Source organism: Cervus canadensis, chromosome 5, assembly GCF_019320065.1.
Source record: "Cervus canadensis isolate Bull #8, Minnesota chromosome 5, ASM1932006v1, whole genome shotgun sequence".
Taxonomy (NCBI): domain Eukaryota; kingdom Metazoa; phylum Chordata; class Mammalia; order Artiodactyla; family Cervidae; genus Cervus; species Cervus canadensis.
The window spans coordinates 14,182,781-14,199,978 of record NC_057390.1 but is presented as its reverse complement, the minus strand read 5'-3'; the positions used below and the strand labels follow the sequence as shown (position 1 = coordinate 14,199,978).

Here is a 17,198-nt window from a genome sequence, read left to right as displayed (position 1 = left end):
CCGGGCCGAACCCCTGACAGCTGGTCTATTCACTGGGTCTGCAGGTGGGGTGGCGGCTGCTCGGCGTAGGCAGGTCAAGGAACGATTGTTTCGCAGACTGCGGGTCACACCTTAGCCAGGACGCTGCTTATCGCAGACTGCACGTTATACTTACAAGCCCTCCCGGTCCTTCCTAGCTCGGGCCCGGCTGTGCAGTTCTGCGCAGGCGCGGCAGCCGTGCGACATCCGCCACTTACGGCGGAAGCGGTTTGTGCTGGGAGTTCGTGGCGCGGTGCAGGGCTCCTAGGAACGAGCGGCTTGGGCGCGGGTAATCAGCTCCCTTTCCCCTTCCCCCCACCTCTTCTAGGTTCTGGGGAGTACCGCGGAGCTACCGGACCTGATGCGGGCGCCCGGTCGTGGACTGTCCCATCCTGCTCCTCTGCAGCTCGTGGTGCTCCCGCGCCCAGGTGGGGGTGAGGGGCGGGGTCGGGACTGGGTTGGGCTCCATCCTGGCGTCTTCATTCTTCAAATCTCCCGGGTAACTCACGGTTTTTCTTGTTTTCCAAGACTGGTATCCGGGGAGTGTGACTTGCAGGGTCCGCCATGGAGCCAGAGCAGATGCTGGAGGGACAGACGCAGGTACTAGGAGGCCCTGGATTTAGGGTGGCAGTGTGCAGCAAGGAAGAGTGGGTGATGCCTCTGTGACTTGTGTTTTGTTTTCTAGGTCGCAGAAAATCCCCACTCTGAATATGGTCTCACAGACAACGTCGAGGTAACTTGCCCAGTTCCTATGCCATATCCTTTCGTCTCTTAAGAGCTGCAGAAACTTGGGATCCATTTTTGCTAGGTTGCTTTGCACAAGGGAAAACTTTTATCATCATGAACCAAGGAGTGTCACATTATGGGCAGCTAATTTTATTAGCAGCACTAATGCTTCGTGGTATGTAGACGTACATATTAGCTGAGTCCAGAGGTTGAACTTTGAAAATGATATAGAGAAAGAAACATATATTGCTAACGGAGATTGTCAGAATCGTTTTGCTTGGTGGCTGTTTATGTTCTGCTGGAATATTGCAGTGGAAAAACTGCACATTACAGTTAGGAAACCCATTGTTGTTGTAGCGGGTAGTGTGCTGGTGAAGTCAACATTTAGTCAAGGTTGATATCTTTGCAGAGTTCATTAGCAGGAGACATTGGAAGCTATAACACAGGTGGTAGACACTGTTTTTGCCTTACATGGTTATCTGAATTCAGACAGTACATGTGCAAAACCGTATACAAAAGGAGGTATGCTTTTATAAAGCTTTTCCTGCAGGTATTAAGAGGTTACTCTCTAAAAGAAGAGGTTACTTTGTAAGTGAAAGAATAAATGCTAGAACAGTTGAATTAACCAGAGCTAGGTGGGATTGGTTAGGAATATAGAGAAGGTGTGTGTGTTTTATGGGGGAAAGAAAAACATCAGTAATAAAGTTTGGATAAATGAGGGCAGGAGCATTTCCAAGTACAATAATAATAGTAATGGCTACTAGTATTAGCGCTAAGTAACTTTTGTGTATTTTCTGTCTTGCAAGGCTCAGAGAAGTTGACTTAACTTGTCTAAGTTCACCAGGAAGAAAGTGAACTGTGTTTTAAACCTAGGCAGGCTGACATTTTTGAGGTGGGATTAAATTATATTGCTGATCTTGAGCAACTCCAGAATTCCCTGTCATGTGGAGTGACTTCTCTGTGCCTGTAAATTGCCAGGATTATTTATTGGTTTGATATCAGGGTTAAGAGAATTTGGATCTTCATGATGCAGTTTTTAATTGAACTGCTACGCTGAATCAGATGAAGATACTCTATGCCACTTAGTGTTTTAGTCATTTAAGAGGATTGTTTTTAGGCATCAGTGCAGTCTTTTCCTGTTGGTGCTTGTATTTGGAGGTAGAGCCATGATACAGTGATACCAAATACATTTTTTCAAACCTTCAGACCAATTTCCATAGTACAGTGAGAAAAAAGGAAAGTGGAGTGAATGAATGATGATGCTACATTCTTTGGTGATTGGTTTTCTTGCTTCCATAATTTTAAAATGCCTGTTCTTTTATGAGTTAATGGTGATAGTAAAATAATAATTATGTTTGTTTATGAAGTTTTACTTGGTAAAATAGAGTTAACAACCTTATGTTAGTCCCTTCTTTCAATATGTTATTGTTAATTTACTTGTTTGTGATATCTCAAAGTCTGGAAATCACTGTTCTACAGCTGCTGCTTTTCTTTCTAGAATTCCATTTTATTTCCATTATTGGCATATAATTTTTTTGGTGGTTGCTTTAGGACTTGTGCAGAAGTTTAACTTCCCACAGTTTACCTCCAAGTGGTATCTTTTCATGGATGGTATAAGGACCTTACAACAGTATCCTTCCATTTTCTCTCTCCAGGCCTTTATACTATTGTTATCACATATTATATTTCTGCATATGTTATAAATCCTGCAATTGATTGTTTTTATTTTTTCTTTAAAAAATCAATTATCTTTTTCATTTTAAATTTTTTAAATTGTTTACTTAACATTATAGTTACTTTATTGCTCTAGAAAATTTAATTTTTAAAACCATCAGATTACATAATGATAATGAGTCTCTGCCCCCTCCACAGTCAACTGTATATTAATGGGCTTCTCTAACTTAGTAGATAAAGATTTCAAAATTACAAAAATAGCTGGTTACAGTTGAGCTATCAAGTAACTATCATATTTCTGTGGATCAAAAAGTTGAATAAAAAGAAAACTGATGTTACTGATAAGTCACTGAGTGTATTTGAGAAATCCAGGTCACATACACAGAAGAAAACTGGTTACAAAAACCGTTACATTACTCAGTATTAGCATTTTGCAATGTTTTAAGCAGTTCTGATCATGCAGCAGTAATAAAGATCAGAATGAATTTTATAAAGGAGTTGATGGAAGCTCAACAAGTGTATTAAACATACAACTCAATCACAGTTGGATTATACATCCAATTCCCCCAAACTTGTCTCTGCATTGCAAAATAGAAATCTATACTGTTTACCCTTTAATTCCTCCTCTGGCCCCATTCCCAATCAATAACCTTACATATAAACCTTTCTATTAAATCTTTTAAATCAGATTTGATGGGTGAGTATACATAATCTTCATTATTATTTTAAAACAGATACCAAGTTTAGTCATATGCTAAATCTTCAGTTGCATGCCTTTCAAAAGGTGTCTGCACTGCTGTAATTGTGAAAATTTAGGCTTAGGAAACTGAGAAAACTGTCAGTCAAGAATCTGATCTAAGTAATTCTGTAAACTACTAAAACCTGTGTGTGCACATTTCTAAAAAAAGGAGGATTTCGTATTTGAGAAATGTTAACTCAGTGGTCTCTGAAAGGAAAACTGTCTTGACTACTGCTCTCTAATGTAAAATGCTAGGTGACCACAGATATTTACCCAGTTGGCTAACAGACAAGCTTACAGTGGGACCTTTAAAAAAAAAAATTCGAAGCCATAGAAGTAATTATGAAAATAAAAATTTGGAGGATCATAGCATAAGATACATATAGAATTCCTATTTTAATGATATATCCAAAATAAATATGTCCTAACCAAGGAGCACTTGGTTGGTTCAGAAAAAATTTGAAATTAAACACAGTGGGAAGTGTTCTTAAAATCACCTAAAATTACTGAATGGCAAAAGAATACTGTCTTAAAATATGCTGAATTTACACGTTAATATTACCGTAATCAACTCATGCCAGATACAAATTAAGGTTACCAATTAGATGAAAACAAACTTTATAGCTATTTTTAAAAGAGAAATAGGTGTACTTCATGATTAAGGCACACCAGTCTAAAGAACTTTTGATGCATTTGTCATAAGATTTAAACTTACTTAACCATTAACAACACAGTACAGTAAAGTTCCTCAGTATTTAAAAGTTTGATTTAGCATTCTGGGAAAAGGATTATTTTTCTTTTGAGATGCATTTCTGTAAATTGCATTGAGGTCAGTTTTACACCTGGAATTAACCATCTCTAACAGAAGTACCAGCTGCTAATAATACTCATTTAGATTACATATAACTTAGCTGGATGTTAAACTATGCAACTGTTCTTGCTAATCTGCTCATCAAGGCAATGCTCTGAAGACAGAGTCTTCTCACAAACCCTGGGCAAGCAGGTTTCATTATTAGATACTCAACAACAGCCCTCAATTCTTTGAGAGCGGTATTGAGGAGTCTATAGTATATAAAAAGCTGGAGCAAACTTTCTTGGTTACTAAAAAAGCGTAAAAACTGTAGCAGGCATCAAGATTATTTAATGACAAACAATGAATTTCAGAATATTCTGTTGATTAGTGCTTAATTTATGGAAGAGAGGTCTCAGTAGAGAGAAACTATTTGAACCCTTTACACTAAGTGCCTTTTTCCAGTATGTGGCAGCTTGAAGCCAAGAGAATAACAAGACGGGGAGCATATTCATTGTCACGGGAGGAATTGACAAAGATGAGTGAATACAACAGGTAGCACCAGCAGTCCCCTAACAAAGCTCGGGCCAGGAATGCTCTGCGTAACTGGAAGCGAAGTCGTCTTTGGTGCAGCCTCAGAGCCCTGGTCAGAGCACTTGCCAGCAAAGCACGTTGGTAACAGCTTGCCGCTTCACGCAACCCAGCAAGAGGCAGAACAAGCAAACAGGACAGTAAACTGGACAAGCCAGAAAGCCACATTGTTGTCTTCAGTTCATTGGCCGTCAAGAATTGCACTGTGCCTGCCCCTTGGGGGCCTTTTGGGGAATTTATGCACTATTGGAGTCCCTCACACACGTCTGGGATGCTGTCTGGCACCAGCAAGATTTCCAGAAAGACCAAAGGCGGAACTGCAGAAAGAGGCCCAGCAGGGTCAACCTAACGCCACCTGCTCCAGGTGATTGTGGAGCCCAGAAGTGCTCCCTTCACTTCTGTCTAATTATCTCTTTTTAAAAGAGATTTAAACATTAAGAGGAAGGAGTCATGTTTACCCTTATAGTTATCGTTTCTGGGTTCTCCAGCCTTTTGTGTAGATCCAGCTTCCCATCTGGCATCATTTCCCATCCTCCTGAAGGGTTTTCTTGAACGTTTCTTGTAGTGGAGGTCTGATGGGAAGGAATTCTTTAAGGTTCTGAATGTCTAAAAAGGTATAATTATTTTGCCTTTGTTTTGAGGTATATTTGCTGAGTGTAGATAGGCTTCACTGTCTTCTGGCTGATGTTGTTTCTGATGAAAAGTGTTCTATCACTCCTCTCTTTGCTCCTCCGTATTTAAATGTCTTCTCTTTGTGCTTTTAAGATTTTATTTATTACTAGTTTTAGATACTTGATTTTGATGTGTCTTGGCATAATTTTTTGTTTTAATCTTGTGCTTAGGATTGAGTTTCTTGGATCTTTGCATTTAGAGTTTTAATGATATTTGAAAATTCAGACATTTCTTCAAATATTTTCAAGTATTTTGTTAGCTTGATTTACTCATTCTTTCCTCTTGTCTTCTTAAACATATGGAATATATTATAATAACTAACTTAATGGCATTTCCAATGCTATCTGTATCATTCCTGAGTCTGTTTCTGTGAATTGGTTTTTCTCTTCATCATGGGTAGTTTTTTCCTGCTTCTTTGTCTGTCTGGCAATTTTGACTGAAGGCTTTGCACTATGCACTTTGCTGGGTGCTGGTGCATTTTTTTTGCATTTCTTCAAACCTTCTTGAGCTTTGTTCTGGGACATGGTCAAGTTATTTGGAAACATTTTGATCCTTTTGAAGTTTGCCTTTAAGCTTTTTTAGATGGGACCAGATTAGCCTTTGGCAACCCACTCCAGTTTTCTTGCCTGGAGAATTCCATGAACAGAGGAGCCTACACTCCATGGGGTCACAAAGAGTCAGACAGGACTGAGTGGCTAACCGACTAGCCTTTAGTTCATGCTTAATTTCTCCCTTGTGTATTCTGCCCAATGCTTCATGTGTCATGAGGTTTTCATTCTGGGTCATGGGATGCTGAACTACTCCTGGCCTGTGTGAGCTCCAGGGATTGTGCCATGTGCTTCTTCCAAGTGGTTTTCTTCCGGCCTTGGGTAGTTCTCTCACACTCATGCTCTGACTAGTACTCACCTGAAGACTGGGAGACAGTCTCTTCCTCTCTTTCTGATCAACCCCCTTCTGTGAAATTGTCCTCTTAGCACTCTGCTCTGCGATTTCTAGTTCCCTTGGTCTCTCTAATTATTCAACTCTGTCTTCTCAGCTTGGGGAGACTGCAGGGCTCTGCTTGGTTCCTTCTTCTTGGGTATCATTGTAAGTTCTCCAGGCAGGATGCAGTAATCCTGGCAATCATAGGATTCACCTGACTTTTTCCCATTTTTGTGGTCACTGTTCTACACTCTTAAAAGCTTCATCTCTTATGAGTGTGTGTGTTAGTCTGGATATATGTTTGACCCACAGGTTTGAACTGCGTGGGTCCACTTAAATGTGGATTTTTTCCAATAGTAAATACTGTAGTACCGCATGATTTCCAGTTGGTTGAACCCAAGGATGTAGAACTGTAGATATAGAACTGCAGATATGGAGGAGCCAACTGTAAGTTATAGGTGGGTTTTTGGCTGGGCAGAACGGGTTAGTGCCCCAAACCTTCATGTTGTTCAGGGGTCAGCTGTAAATTTTTTTAGATTAATTTAGGATTTTTGACTTTACTAAAATTAAGCATTACAGTACATAATAAGTATTTAGTGAATGTTTAAATGATATAAATGAGAGAACTTGTCAAGGACCTTATTATAGGATCTATTAGAGTTGCTTAGGTATTGCTGTTTTTTGTTAAGGTATTGGGATGTCGTGTAAATGACTAGTTTTTATCATATATTTGTTGCAATTTACTGATGAACAAGAAAGTTTCTTAATTCATGGGCAAATAAAATAGCTATTCCATTCATTAGTGTATATAATTATTTTTATTATGTCCAAAAATTAGACTGAAAAATCATAAGCAAAATTAGACAAGTTATCCGATAGTTCTGGCAAATGTTTTGAAAAGCACGGTATGTATGTTATATGCTTAAAGTTTTTTCTCAGTTTTTACAAAATAAAATTTTCTTTAAAAAAATTAAGTACAGAAAAATTGTTTTTATAATTATTGACTCATTTATATCCAGTTCTAGTATGATTGGAACAAAAGTTCTTTAAATAAAAGTGCTCTTAATAGTGTTTCGTCTTTTGAGATAGCCACTTATTTCTAAATTTCTGAAATGGTAGATTTTCAGAAGGCACAGCTTTTAGTAAAGCCATTTTTGATACTCTGGATATCAGATGAATCTATATGAAAGACTCAAGTTTTCACATGGGGATTCTTAGGTGAAGGAAGTATAAGTCATCATTTTCTAAACATTATTTAAATATCACAGTAATGATCTTTCCCATATTAGTCATGTCTTCTGTTTTTTGGCTATTTTTACTTAATATTTTTCCTTAAATTTACTTAAAAAAAATCAGATGCATTTATTTTAAAAAGAAATATAAATGGAAAAGCATTCTCATTGTGGTAGAGGTAACTATAAAAATGAAAACAGGAAATACAAAACAGAGACTACAAAACAGGTAATAAATTTTAGCTAGACTCTGTTGCCTGTTGAAGCCTCTGAGCCTTAAACCTGTTCCCTGTCTTAAGAAGGGAGGTTAGCAAGTGTTACAGAAGTGTTAGAGACATGTTAGTATCAAACTGAGACTTTGTCCTTGATATTATCTGTGATGAAAAAATTGAAACAGGACTAGTTTTCTCACTGTGATTCTGTGCTACTTAGTGTCATGTCCAGATTTTTTTTGAAGCACACTGTAAGAAGGTATTCTCAAAGAAAAAGTACTTATTTTTGCTCCTAAAAAAGGCAAAGAGAGAAAGTAAGTGTAGGATATGGAGATACGATGTTAAAAGGATGAGATATAATGGTGCCTTCAGAAAATTCTTGAGTGACATTTAGAAATGGGTCTGATTTTATTTTGGCAGAGAGATTTGCAGTTTTAATATTTATGCATGTTTTTTTGAATTCTCTAGAGGATAGTAGAAAATGAGAAAATTAACGCAGAAAAGTCATCAAAACAGAAAGTGGATCTCCAGTCTTTGCCAACTCGTGCCTATCTGGATCAGACAGTTGTGCCTATCTTATTACAAGGACTTGCTGTACTTGCAAAGGAAAGGTAAGATAATAGTGTCTGTCTGCAAATGGGCTTACCAGAGAAAGCAAAATAAAAACTTCCCTGGTTGAAATATCATTAGTTATGTGTAGTTATTTCTTTTACTGTATAAGAAACTTCTAGATACTAAAGATTCTTTAAAAAGAAGTCAGACATAACCTCAGTTCAGACATTGTATTTTTCTACTAGTCTTAGATCATGTGCATATTTGTAATCATGGTATACGTGTAATTTTATATCTCGTTTTTGAACATTTAGGTCCAATTTCCTTTATTACTGCTTTCATTTCTTTTTGTTTTTGTTTCATTACTTCCTTATGATAAACACCCAAGAGTTGGTTTACTATTTCAAATGAGATGACTATTTTTATGGTGTTTGACCCATAATAATATATTTCCATTGAAAAGTTTATCCTTGAGATTCTTCCAGTGTCATCATAGCCTTAACTACATGTGTGTTATGAAGTTTTTTTATGAAGTTGTTTTAATTTACATTTTTTTTGTTAGCAAGATTACAATTTTTTCTCTGTTATGTACATGTTTTTTTCCCTGGTAATTCTACCTAAATTATTTTTGTATAAGTAAATCAATAAGAAAGTTTTTTTGTAAGTTACATTAGTCAATATTTATTGGGTGTAACTGGCTTCCAGGTGGTGTAGTGGTAAAGAACCTTCCCTCCAATGCAGGAGAAATGGGAGATGTGGGTTCAGTCTCTGGGTGGGGAAGATCCCCTGGAGAAGGAAATGGCAACCCACTCCATTATTCTTGCCTGGATATTTTTCTCAACAGACTAATAATGAACACTGTAAAATTTCCAGTATATTGGAAATTCTAAATATTACTTTAAATTCTAGAAGCCTAAAATTTGAAAAAGTTTTAAAGTAATATTCTATTAATAAATGCAAGTTTTTGCATTTATTGTAAGGCATTTTAGCAAAATAATCCATCAAATTATTATGTAACAAGTATTGTCTCTGTCTAGTTAGCTCAAAAGGCTGTTTAAAGTGCTAAGAGAATGTTTAGAGATTGTTGTAAATCAGTTCTAAATATGCTTTTTTATAATGGAGTTTAAAATATATGGTCCCCCAACTTTTCATCTTTGGACCTGTTTTATCAGCAAAAAGTACATATGTAAAGGTGATAAATGTGAAATAACATTTTATTAAAATTTTTTTTGTTTTATTGAGAAAAATATACATCACTGTTTAAAGTATACAGCATGATGGTTTACCGCATAGGTTTAGTTAACATCCATTATCTCATACATAGATACAATGGAAAAAAAAGAAAACATCTTTTTGTTATGAGAGCTCTTAGGATCTACTCTTCTAACAACTTTCTTGTATATCATATAGCAGTGTCACCTATGATCATGTTGTACATTACATCCTTTGTACTTACAATTGGAATTCTGTACCTTTTGACCGCATTCTTCCAGCTCCGCCTCCTACCCACTGCTTCATTTTAAAATATGTTTAAGGGACTTCCTGGCAATCCAGTGGGTTAAGACTCTGTGCTTCCAGTGCAGGGGGCACAGATTCAATGCCTAGTCCAGGAACTAAGATCTCATATCCCATATGGCGCAGCCAAAAGAAAAGAGATTTTATGGAACAATACATTTAACGCATCTAGAATGTAAATTTCTAAAATTTGGATTTCTTTTCCCTTACAGACCACCAAATCCCATTGAATTTCTAGCATCATATCTTTTAAAAAACAAGGCACAGTTTGAAGATCGAAACTGACTTATTGGGAAGAACAGAAAAATTTGGTTTCTACTGTAGATTTACATGATTAAGAGGCAGCTTTAATTGCCATGATTCCCCCCACCCCACCCCACCCCACCCTTTTTGGAAAAATAAGAACCTTCAGGACAACAGAACTTACTTCGGAGTTGCAGAAGAAGACATCATTTCCCTTATTGATTTAATCACAAACTTATTTAATGAGTGTGTTCCGTGCAATTTTTTTTTCAGAGTGTCTTTAACTTTGTTTTTAAAATGACCTTCAAAATAAACTGTTAAAACATCATTATTTTATAGTAGTTTTTGTTCTTATGGCAAATATTTTATGCGATTCAATTGTTTTCATGTGTCTTGCTCCCATGTGTCTTAACATGCTGCAGAGTTTTACAACAGTGTGAAAATACACCAAAGTCAATTAGAATATAAAAAACTCTCAGCCAGTTTTTCTAGTGTTGTTCCTGGATCTCTCAGAGAATAGGATTTGGGCATCTTCAGTTTTTAAAAAATGTCATTGGTGATTCTAACGCACAATAAATTTGGAGTGCTGTTATAAGTACTGCAGAGGGTGTACAATATCCTTCAGTGCTATCAACCTTTATGGTATTAATATAATAGTAGATATCATTTATTATAGTTCTACTATGTGTTAGGCACAGAGCTATTTTATTTAAATTATCTCTAATGTAGCAACTCTGCAAAGTAGTAGATCTTGCTATTCCGATTTTGCAGATGAAACTGATTGGGAGAGGTTAAGTGACTTGCTCAAGGCTACACAGCTGGTAAGTGTTTGAATGGGCATTGAGACCCAGTTCTACCAATGTGTTGCTGATAGCTAAGTGAGAAGTTCTTGGACTAGTTAGCATACTGCTGCTTTTTGCAATTAAAAAGCTAGTCCTTTTTTTTCTTTCAGGTCTGCTCACTTTGTCCTGTATGAAGAAATTGAGATAATGCGCTAGCTCAGTAAAGAGAAAATTGTCTGCAGAGAGCCAGGCAGGAAGAACATTCACTAGAGCACTGGTTTCTTAACTGGGAGTGATTTCATACCTGTCTCCCCTCCTTTCCCAAGGGACACTAGGGGATGTCCAGAAACATTTTGGTGTCATAACTGGAGTAAGGTGAGATTCTACTGGCATCTAGTGGATAATTGCCAGGCACACTGCTAAATATCTTAATGCACAGACAACCTGGGTGTCCCACGCATCCCCCCCAAATCATCCAGCTCAAAATGTCAGTAGTGCTAAAGTTGAGAAACCCTGCTTTGGAAGCATGTTAGAGACATGCCTCCAAGCTAAACATGTGAAGGCAGAGTTAGAAGTGTAATGCTGCCATGGTATGTTTTCTAGTTCTCTTTATACAGCAAAAACTTATTAAAGTTCTCTTTAATATAGCAAAAAAGGAGTGACGCTTGGGGAGGTGATATGGTTTTGATGTATCTATGTGGGTTGATAGGTCTGAATGGGATAAACCTGGAAATACTGGACTCATACACTACTTATAGTTTTTGCAAGTGTTAATTTCACTAAATTTATTTTGGTGACTTGACTAATATGTTAATCTGCCTTTTTTTTAAGTGCTATTTTCGTATTTGAGTAAGTACTAATTGGGTAGTCTTATTAAAATATAGTTTTAACAGTCCATCAGCGATTCACATCAGAGCCACTTGTGAAACTTTTCATATATAAATATATACATAAATATATTAAAAGTGTAAATAGAAATTAGATCTGTTATATATCTCTATGCATTCCTGGACCCTGGAGAGCCTGATGCAACTGGGATAGAGCCTGGGCTTCTCAATTTGAGAAAAACTCTATGGCATTCTCATAGCACCTTTGGTTAGCGACTGCTGCTGCTGCTGCTAAGTCGCTTCAGTCGTGTCCGACTCTGTGCGACCCCATGGACGGCAGCCCACCAGGCTCCGCCGTCCCTGGGATTCTCCAGGCAAGAACACGAGTGGGTTGCCATTTCCTTCTCCAATGCGTGAAAGTGAAAAGTAAAAGTGAAGTCGCTTAGTCCTGTCTGACTACTTAGAAGTAATTCAGTACTCCCCCTAGCACTGCATTACTTTTAGTGTTCTATTGAGTTATCTTCAAGATAGGGCTTAAATTATTCAATCTTAAAATTGATACCTTTTTCAGTAAGGGCTGAGAATAGGGGTGTCTTTTGCTGGCATTGCACATCCTGCTTATCACGTACCATATGCCAAGCACCATTCTAAATGCATGAATTGTCATTTAATCCTCAAAACACTATGATGGAGGTTTAATAACTCACTTTTAGATGAGAAAAGTGAGATTGAATTAACTTGCTTAAAGTTACAGGGGAAGTAAGTTCAGGGCAGAGATTCAAACCGAGCTTAATGCTGTATTGGCTCCCTCCCCTTAATGCTGTATTGCCCTCAGGTGTGCTTAAAATTTTTCCTTGGGAAAAAAATCAGTTTGTCTTTATGTGTGTACAATAGAAGCCCTCTTATCTGGTTGGTAGATTAAAAGGGATCATAATAAGGAATCATAAAAGACACTGGATAGTTTTTTTTTTTTTTAAATCTTTATTATTGGTAATATTTTTGATTTCAGCCATTGCTCTGGGTATGGGTTCTTTGATTGGAATTCTGTATTTCTTCCACACACCACTCCTATAATATATGCAGTTTCAGATTTTTTGAAAGTAGAGTAAGATCTTAGACATAAGATCTTAACACCTTAAGGCATTAAGTGTATAATGATCCTTTCTTCATGAGTTTTTTCTCCTGCCTTTGGTCATCTTATCTGCCTCTTATTTGACAGTTGTTTTTATTGAGTCCAAAGCATTTCACCTAATTTTTGTACTAATACCTTTTGCATTATGTATTTCTATTTCATTGGCTTATGTAATATTTTATTAAATTATGTAATGGCAGTACCTTGTACATCTGGTATAAATAGGTTGGAGAACGTGATTAAGCCTTGTTAGTGATGCGCACACACCTGGGAGAAGAGTTGTAACACTCTGAATTTCCTAAGTGTAATCTACCAGTTTTAAGAATTCAGCTTGTGGTGGACATGGTTCAGTGTATTTTCTATGGAGATGGAGAACATCGCTTTACTCAAGTAAGCTGGTTAAATAGGAATCACTTAAGCAAGCTTCTGTTATACTTTGAGGAGGTATTTCATGTGTAGCTGACAATTTTACTATAGAAACAATTCCTACCCTTTGATTAGGAAGATAATGTTTAGGAAACATTTTACAATAATAGAGTAAAAGTACTATATCCTATAGAGTGAACTTCTTAAAAAAGGTGGATAAGTGAGAGGACCAGTATAGTAAATCAGGAATAGACTCCTGGAGGATACAGAGGCCTTAAATTGGAAAAACAGGGACTTCCCTGTTGGTCTAGTGGTTAGGACTCCATGCTTTCACTGCCGAGGGCACAGGTTTAATCCCGGTCAGGGAATTTAAGATTCCCACGTGCTGGGACCAAAAAAAATAAAAGTTTTAATAGAAGGAAACTAAACTGTCTTCCTAATTCTGATGAGCCTATGGGGAGAATATTGAACCTTTGTTTAAATAAATCTCATTTAGGAAAAGGTATAGGAGATTTTGGGCTTTCCAGGTGGCTCAGTGGGTCAAGAAGCCAACTGTAATGCAGGGGACACAGGTGACGCAGATTCAATCCCTGGGTCAGGAAGATCCCCTAGAGTAGGAATTGGCAACCCACTTCAGTATTCTTGCCTGGGAAATCCCATGGACAGAGGAGCCTGGTGGGCTACAGTCCAAGGGGTCACAAAGACTCAGACACAACTGAGCGCACACATACACCATAGGAGATTTTAAGATTGATAACCTCCCATTAGCAACATGATAGAATGGTTGTAGGGACTGCATTAAATATTGTAGCCAGGTATGTTCCTGGACTGGATTCCAAAAAGGTATTAACAAATAGGCCTGATACATATGTCTAACTATAACAACAAGGGGAAAAAGATGGATGGTGTAAATGACTACTTCTGAGAATCCGCTTGCTTAAAATCTCTGGATTTAAAGTAGGTGATCTAGGGAAATAGATCACCGAAGCTAAAGGAGGCAGTCAGTAATGAATAAGAATTTTCTTCATAAGAAAACTCGTCAGCCTTTAGACACTTTAAATCTTTTGACTCAGTTTCTCTGTTTGTTAATCCTAAATAACAGATTTGTAGAAAGCTCGATGTACAAAATTTACTCCAAAAAATTGGAAATGAACAAGTTTTCATCTTGTGGGAATCATTTAATATGTAAAGATTTAGCCTAGTGTCAGGTACATAGTAAGGGTTTAGTAAATATTCCTTATGAAGAATGGTTTCTAAAGAAGAAAAGGGCTAAGTCAACTGATACTAGGTTATAGTGTTAACTGAAATCAAAAGAGCATCCTTATGCTAAACTCTTCTCTCAAACTTCATTTTTTCAAAACCCTGTGGGATTCTAGAGTATTTTTCTGGTAAAGAACTTCAGTAATTAGAGGGCCCCTCAATCTAGCAGTTGTGTACAAAGTGAAAGTGAAAGTTGCTCAGTCCTGTCTGACTCTTTGCAACTCCATGGACTATACAGTTCATGGAATTCTCTAGGTCAGAATACTGGAATGGGTAGCTTTTCTCTTCTCCAGGGGATCTTCCCAACCCAGGGATCAAACCCGGGTCTCCTGCATTGCAGGTGGATTCTTTACCAGCTGAGCCACAAGGGAAGCCCAGTTGTGTATAAGATTTAAAAATGGTCAGTTTAATACTGCCATATGAGCTCCAAAAATCAAGCCTAATAAATTCCTTATTTTGGGGTATAGGTAGTATACATATATGGCACAAAGTTCAAAAGATACACAAAGATGTACACCGACTGTTAGCAGTTTGTTGTATCCTTCTAGAGGTATCCCACGTATATGCAAGTGTGTGAGAAGTATTTGGTTTTACACAAATGATATCATAACCTTACACATTGTTCTGCAATTTGCTTTTTGCATTTCTTTTTGGCACTCTTTCCATACCAGTATATGAGAGCACCTTATTGTTTTTAAAGGGTGCATACATATGGATATATCCTAAATTAACAAGTATCATTGACAGATACTGTGTTTGTTTCTACTTGTTAGTACAGACTGATGCAGTGACTCTCTGACATGCTATTTCAGAAGATAGTTATTGATGTTGGGCTCTAGGTGTCATATTTGTTGAAGTCTGTGCTTCATGAAGACTATTAACGAAGATTTCCTCCTTGCCCTTTACTTTGGATGATGTTTATGGAGTGTCAAACCCAAATCCTTGGTGGATATAATGGAATTGTTAATATGAAGTGTACAGTATTGCCAAACAGGCTTCTAGGATATCAAGTAGTTTCCATTTTATGGATCTTCCTTAATTTAGAGGCTGGGGCTAAGTGAGCAGTTTCAACATCTCTTTCAAGAGTTTATCCTTGAATAAAGTAGCCAGAATAAGATGGACAAGAGGAGTAATAATGGGATATATTGAGCATTCTAGAGATAATAGAAGATCCTCTAACATTTGACTTCACTTGGCATTGTGGTCTTTCCTGAGTTTGATCAGTAAGAAAAATCCTTTGAGGAAAGAAGCCTCCAACTGAGCATTTTAATAGGGAGGATGCTTAATTTTGGATTAGATTACTAGTTTGGAATGAGACCTAGGATTGTTATTAGGAGCAGAGGATAATGAGAACACAAACATTTACAAAGAACAGTTTATAAGTTGTTTTCAGGTGCCTTACTTAGTGATTCTCACAGGCAGTTAAATATGACTGCTGTTTGCATTTCACAGATAACAGGGTTGAAAAGGTTAAATTACTAGATATCCATAATCACACAGCTGATGAGTGACAGAGCAATCAATGTTCTCACACCATAGAAACCATATCAACTATTTCCTTTTCTTGGAATTTACAATGAAGTGTTTACAATTTCATCAGTTATCACCGCGTTTTGTCACTTCAGAAAGAGTACCAGGGAATCGGCTTCAGCCCTCCTTTTTCTGTTATCCCTAGATTGACTACTTGTTATGTGTACCCCCACCCTCCAATATTTGAGCAGGTTAGCGGTGAAGTGAGAGGGTTAAAAATTGAATACAGAACTATATAGAGTGGAGGTTTTTTTCTTTTTCTTTTTTCCAGCTTAAAAAGTGTATAAAAAGGTGTGAAAGTCAGAGATGTTCCAGTAATTGACCAGGACTGGGATCTCAAGCAAGATCCATGGAACTTAAAGTCAAAAAGGTGAGAATAGAAAGTGTAGTACCTGGAAAAAAAAATTCTATTACTATGACACTAGGAAAACTTGAAAATTAAGCACAGTTGTTTGCTTTGGCCTCTACCACGGATCTGTTTAGTGTGAATTTCAGATATAACAATGTTATAGTTTTAATTCCAAGTCTATCATTGAAGGCATGCGATTTGCTCTTACTCTCTTCCTAGTTTTGGAATGGTCTACTCCATAACATTTTCTTGGAGGTCCAAGATATTCTACTTTACTGTGATTATTATATAATTTTAATGTAATTCTTTCTGACACTTGCGGTGGGATTTAAAAGATAATTGAGGGTTAGAAATAATGTTTGGGGGGTTAGTCGCTAAGTCGTGTCTGACTCTTGCAACCCCATGGGCTGTAGCTGGCCTGCCAGGCTCCTCTGTCCATGGGATTCTCCAGTCAAGATTACTGGATTGGGGGGCCATTTCCTTCTCCAGGGGATCCTCCCAACCCAGGAATCAAACCCGGGTCTCCTGCACTGCAGGCAAAGTCTTTACCAACTGAGTTATAAGGGAAGGCCATCTATTAGGCTCTTTATGTTTATTAACTCATAACCCTAGGGACACACCTCGAGTATTGTTATGCCCATTTTATAGATGAGAATAACTGAGGCTAGCTATGTCACATTGTAGCCCAGGTACAGAGTTAAGATATGCACTTCCATAAACATAAATCGAAACAAGACAAATACCACGATTAGGTGGTAAGGGTGGCCCGGTGAAGCAACAGCACCGTTTGCCGCACCGCAGGCACACCTGCTTCTACAAATGAATTTCCCAACGTGGCCACAGACTTGCGTGCCTAGGAGTGAAACCTTGGAGGGTGAGCACCCACTAAGGGTTCCTGCGTGTGGCGGGGAAGACAGGGGACTTTCCACGTGGAAAGCTGCACCGTAGAGCCCTCGGTGCTCCCGGTTTAAGGAAGTTGGTTGGGGGAGGGGGCTTGCCCTGCGGCTGCGTCCTGCTCCCCGCGCCCTCCCCCTCCCCCTCCCCGCCTCTGCTGCCGCTAAACCCCG

The 17,198-nt window shown here is 37.9% G+C and overlaps 1 protein-coding gene across 3 annotated transcripts; it reads left to right on the top strand.

The window, feature by feature from the left end:
* The first annotated feature begins 208 nt into the window (after window positions 1–208).
* Window positions 209–10,213, top strand: DPY30 (dpy-30 histone methyltransferase complex regulatory subunit). Of its 3 annotated transcripts, none has more exons than XM_043468272.1 (5): window positions 209–307; window positions 547–618; window positions 704–751; window positions 8,044–8,186; window positions 9,855–10,213. In XM_043468272.1, the coding sequence occupies exons 2-5, from the start codon at window positions 583–585 to the stop codon at window positions 9,925–9,927; spliced, it is 300 nt and encodes a 99-aa protein (XP_043324207.1). In that variant the 5' UTR covers window positions 209–307; window positions 547–582; the 3' UTR covers window positions 9,928–10,213. The 3 variants fall into 3 exon arrangements, with proteins under 3 accessions (XP_043324207.1, XP_043324206.1, XP_043324205.1); XM_043468271.1 differs by lacking the exon at window positions 209–307 and adding an exon at window positions 370–446; XM_043468270.1 differs by lacking the exons at window positions 209–307; window positions 547–618; window positions 704–751; window positions 9,855–10,213 and adding an exon at window positions 4,510–4,902 and having other exon boundaries at window positions 8,044–8,083.
* The last annotated feature ends 6,985 nt before the right edge of the window (window positions 10,214–17,198 follow it).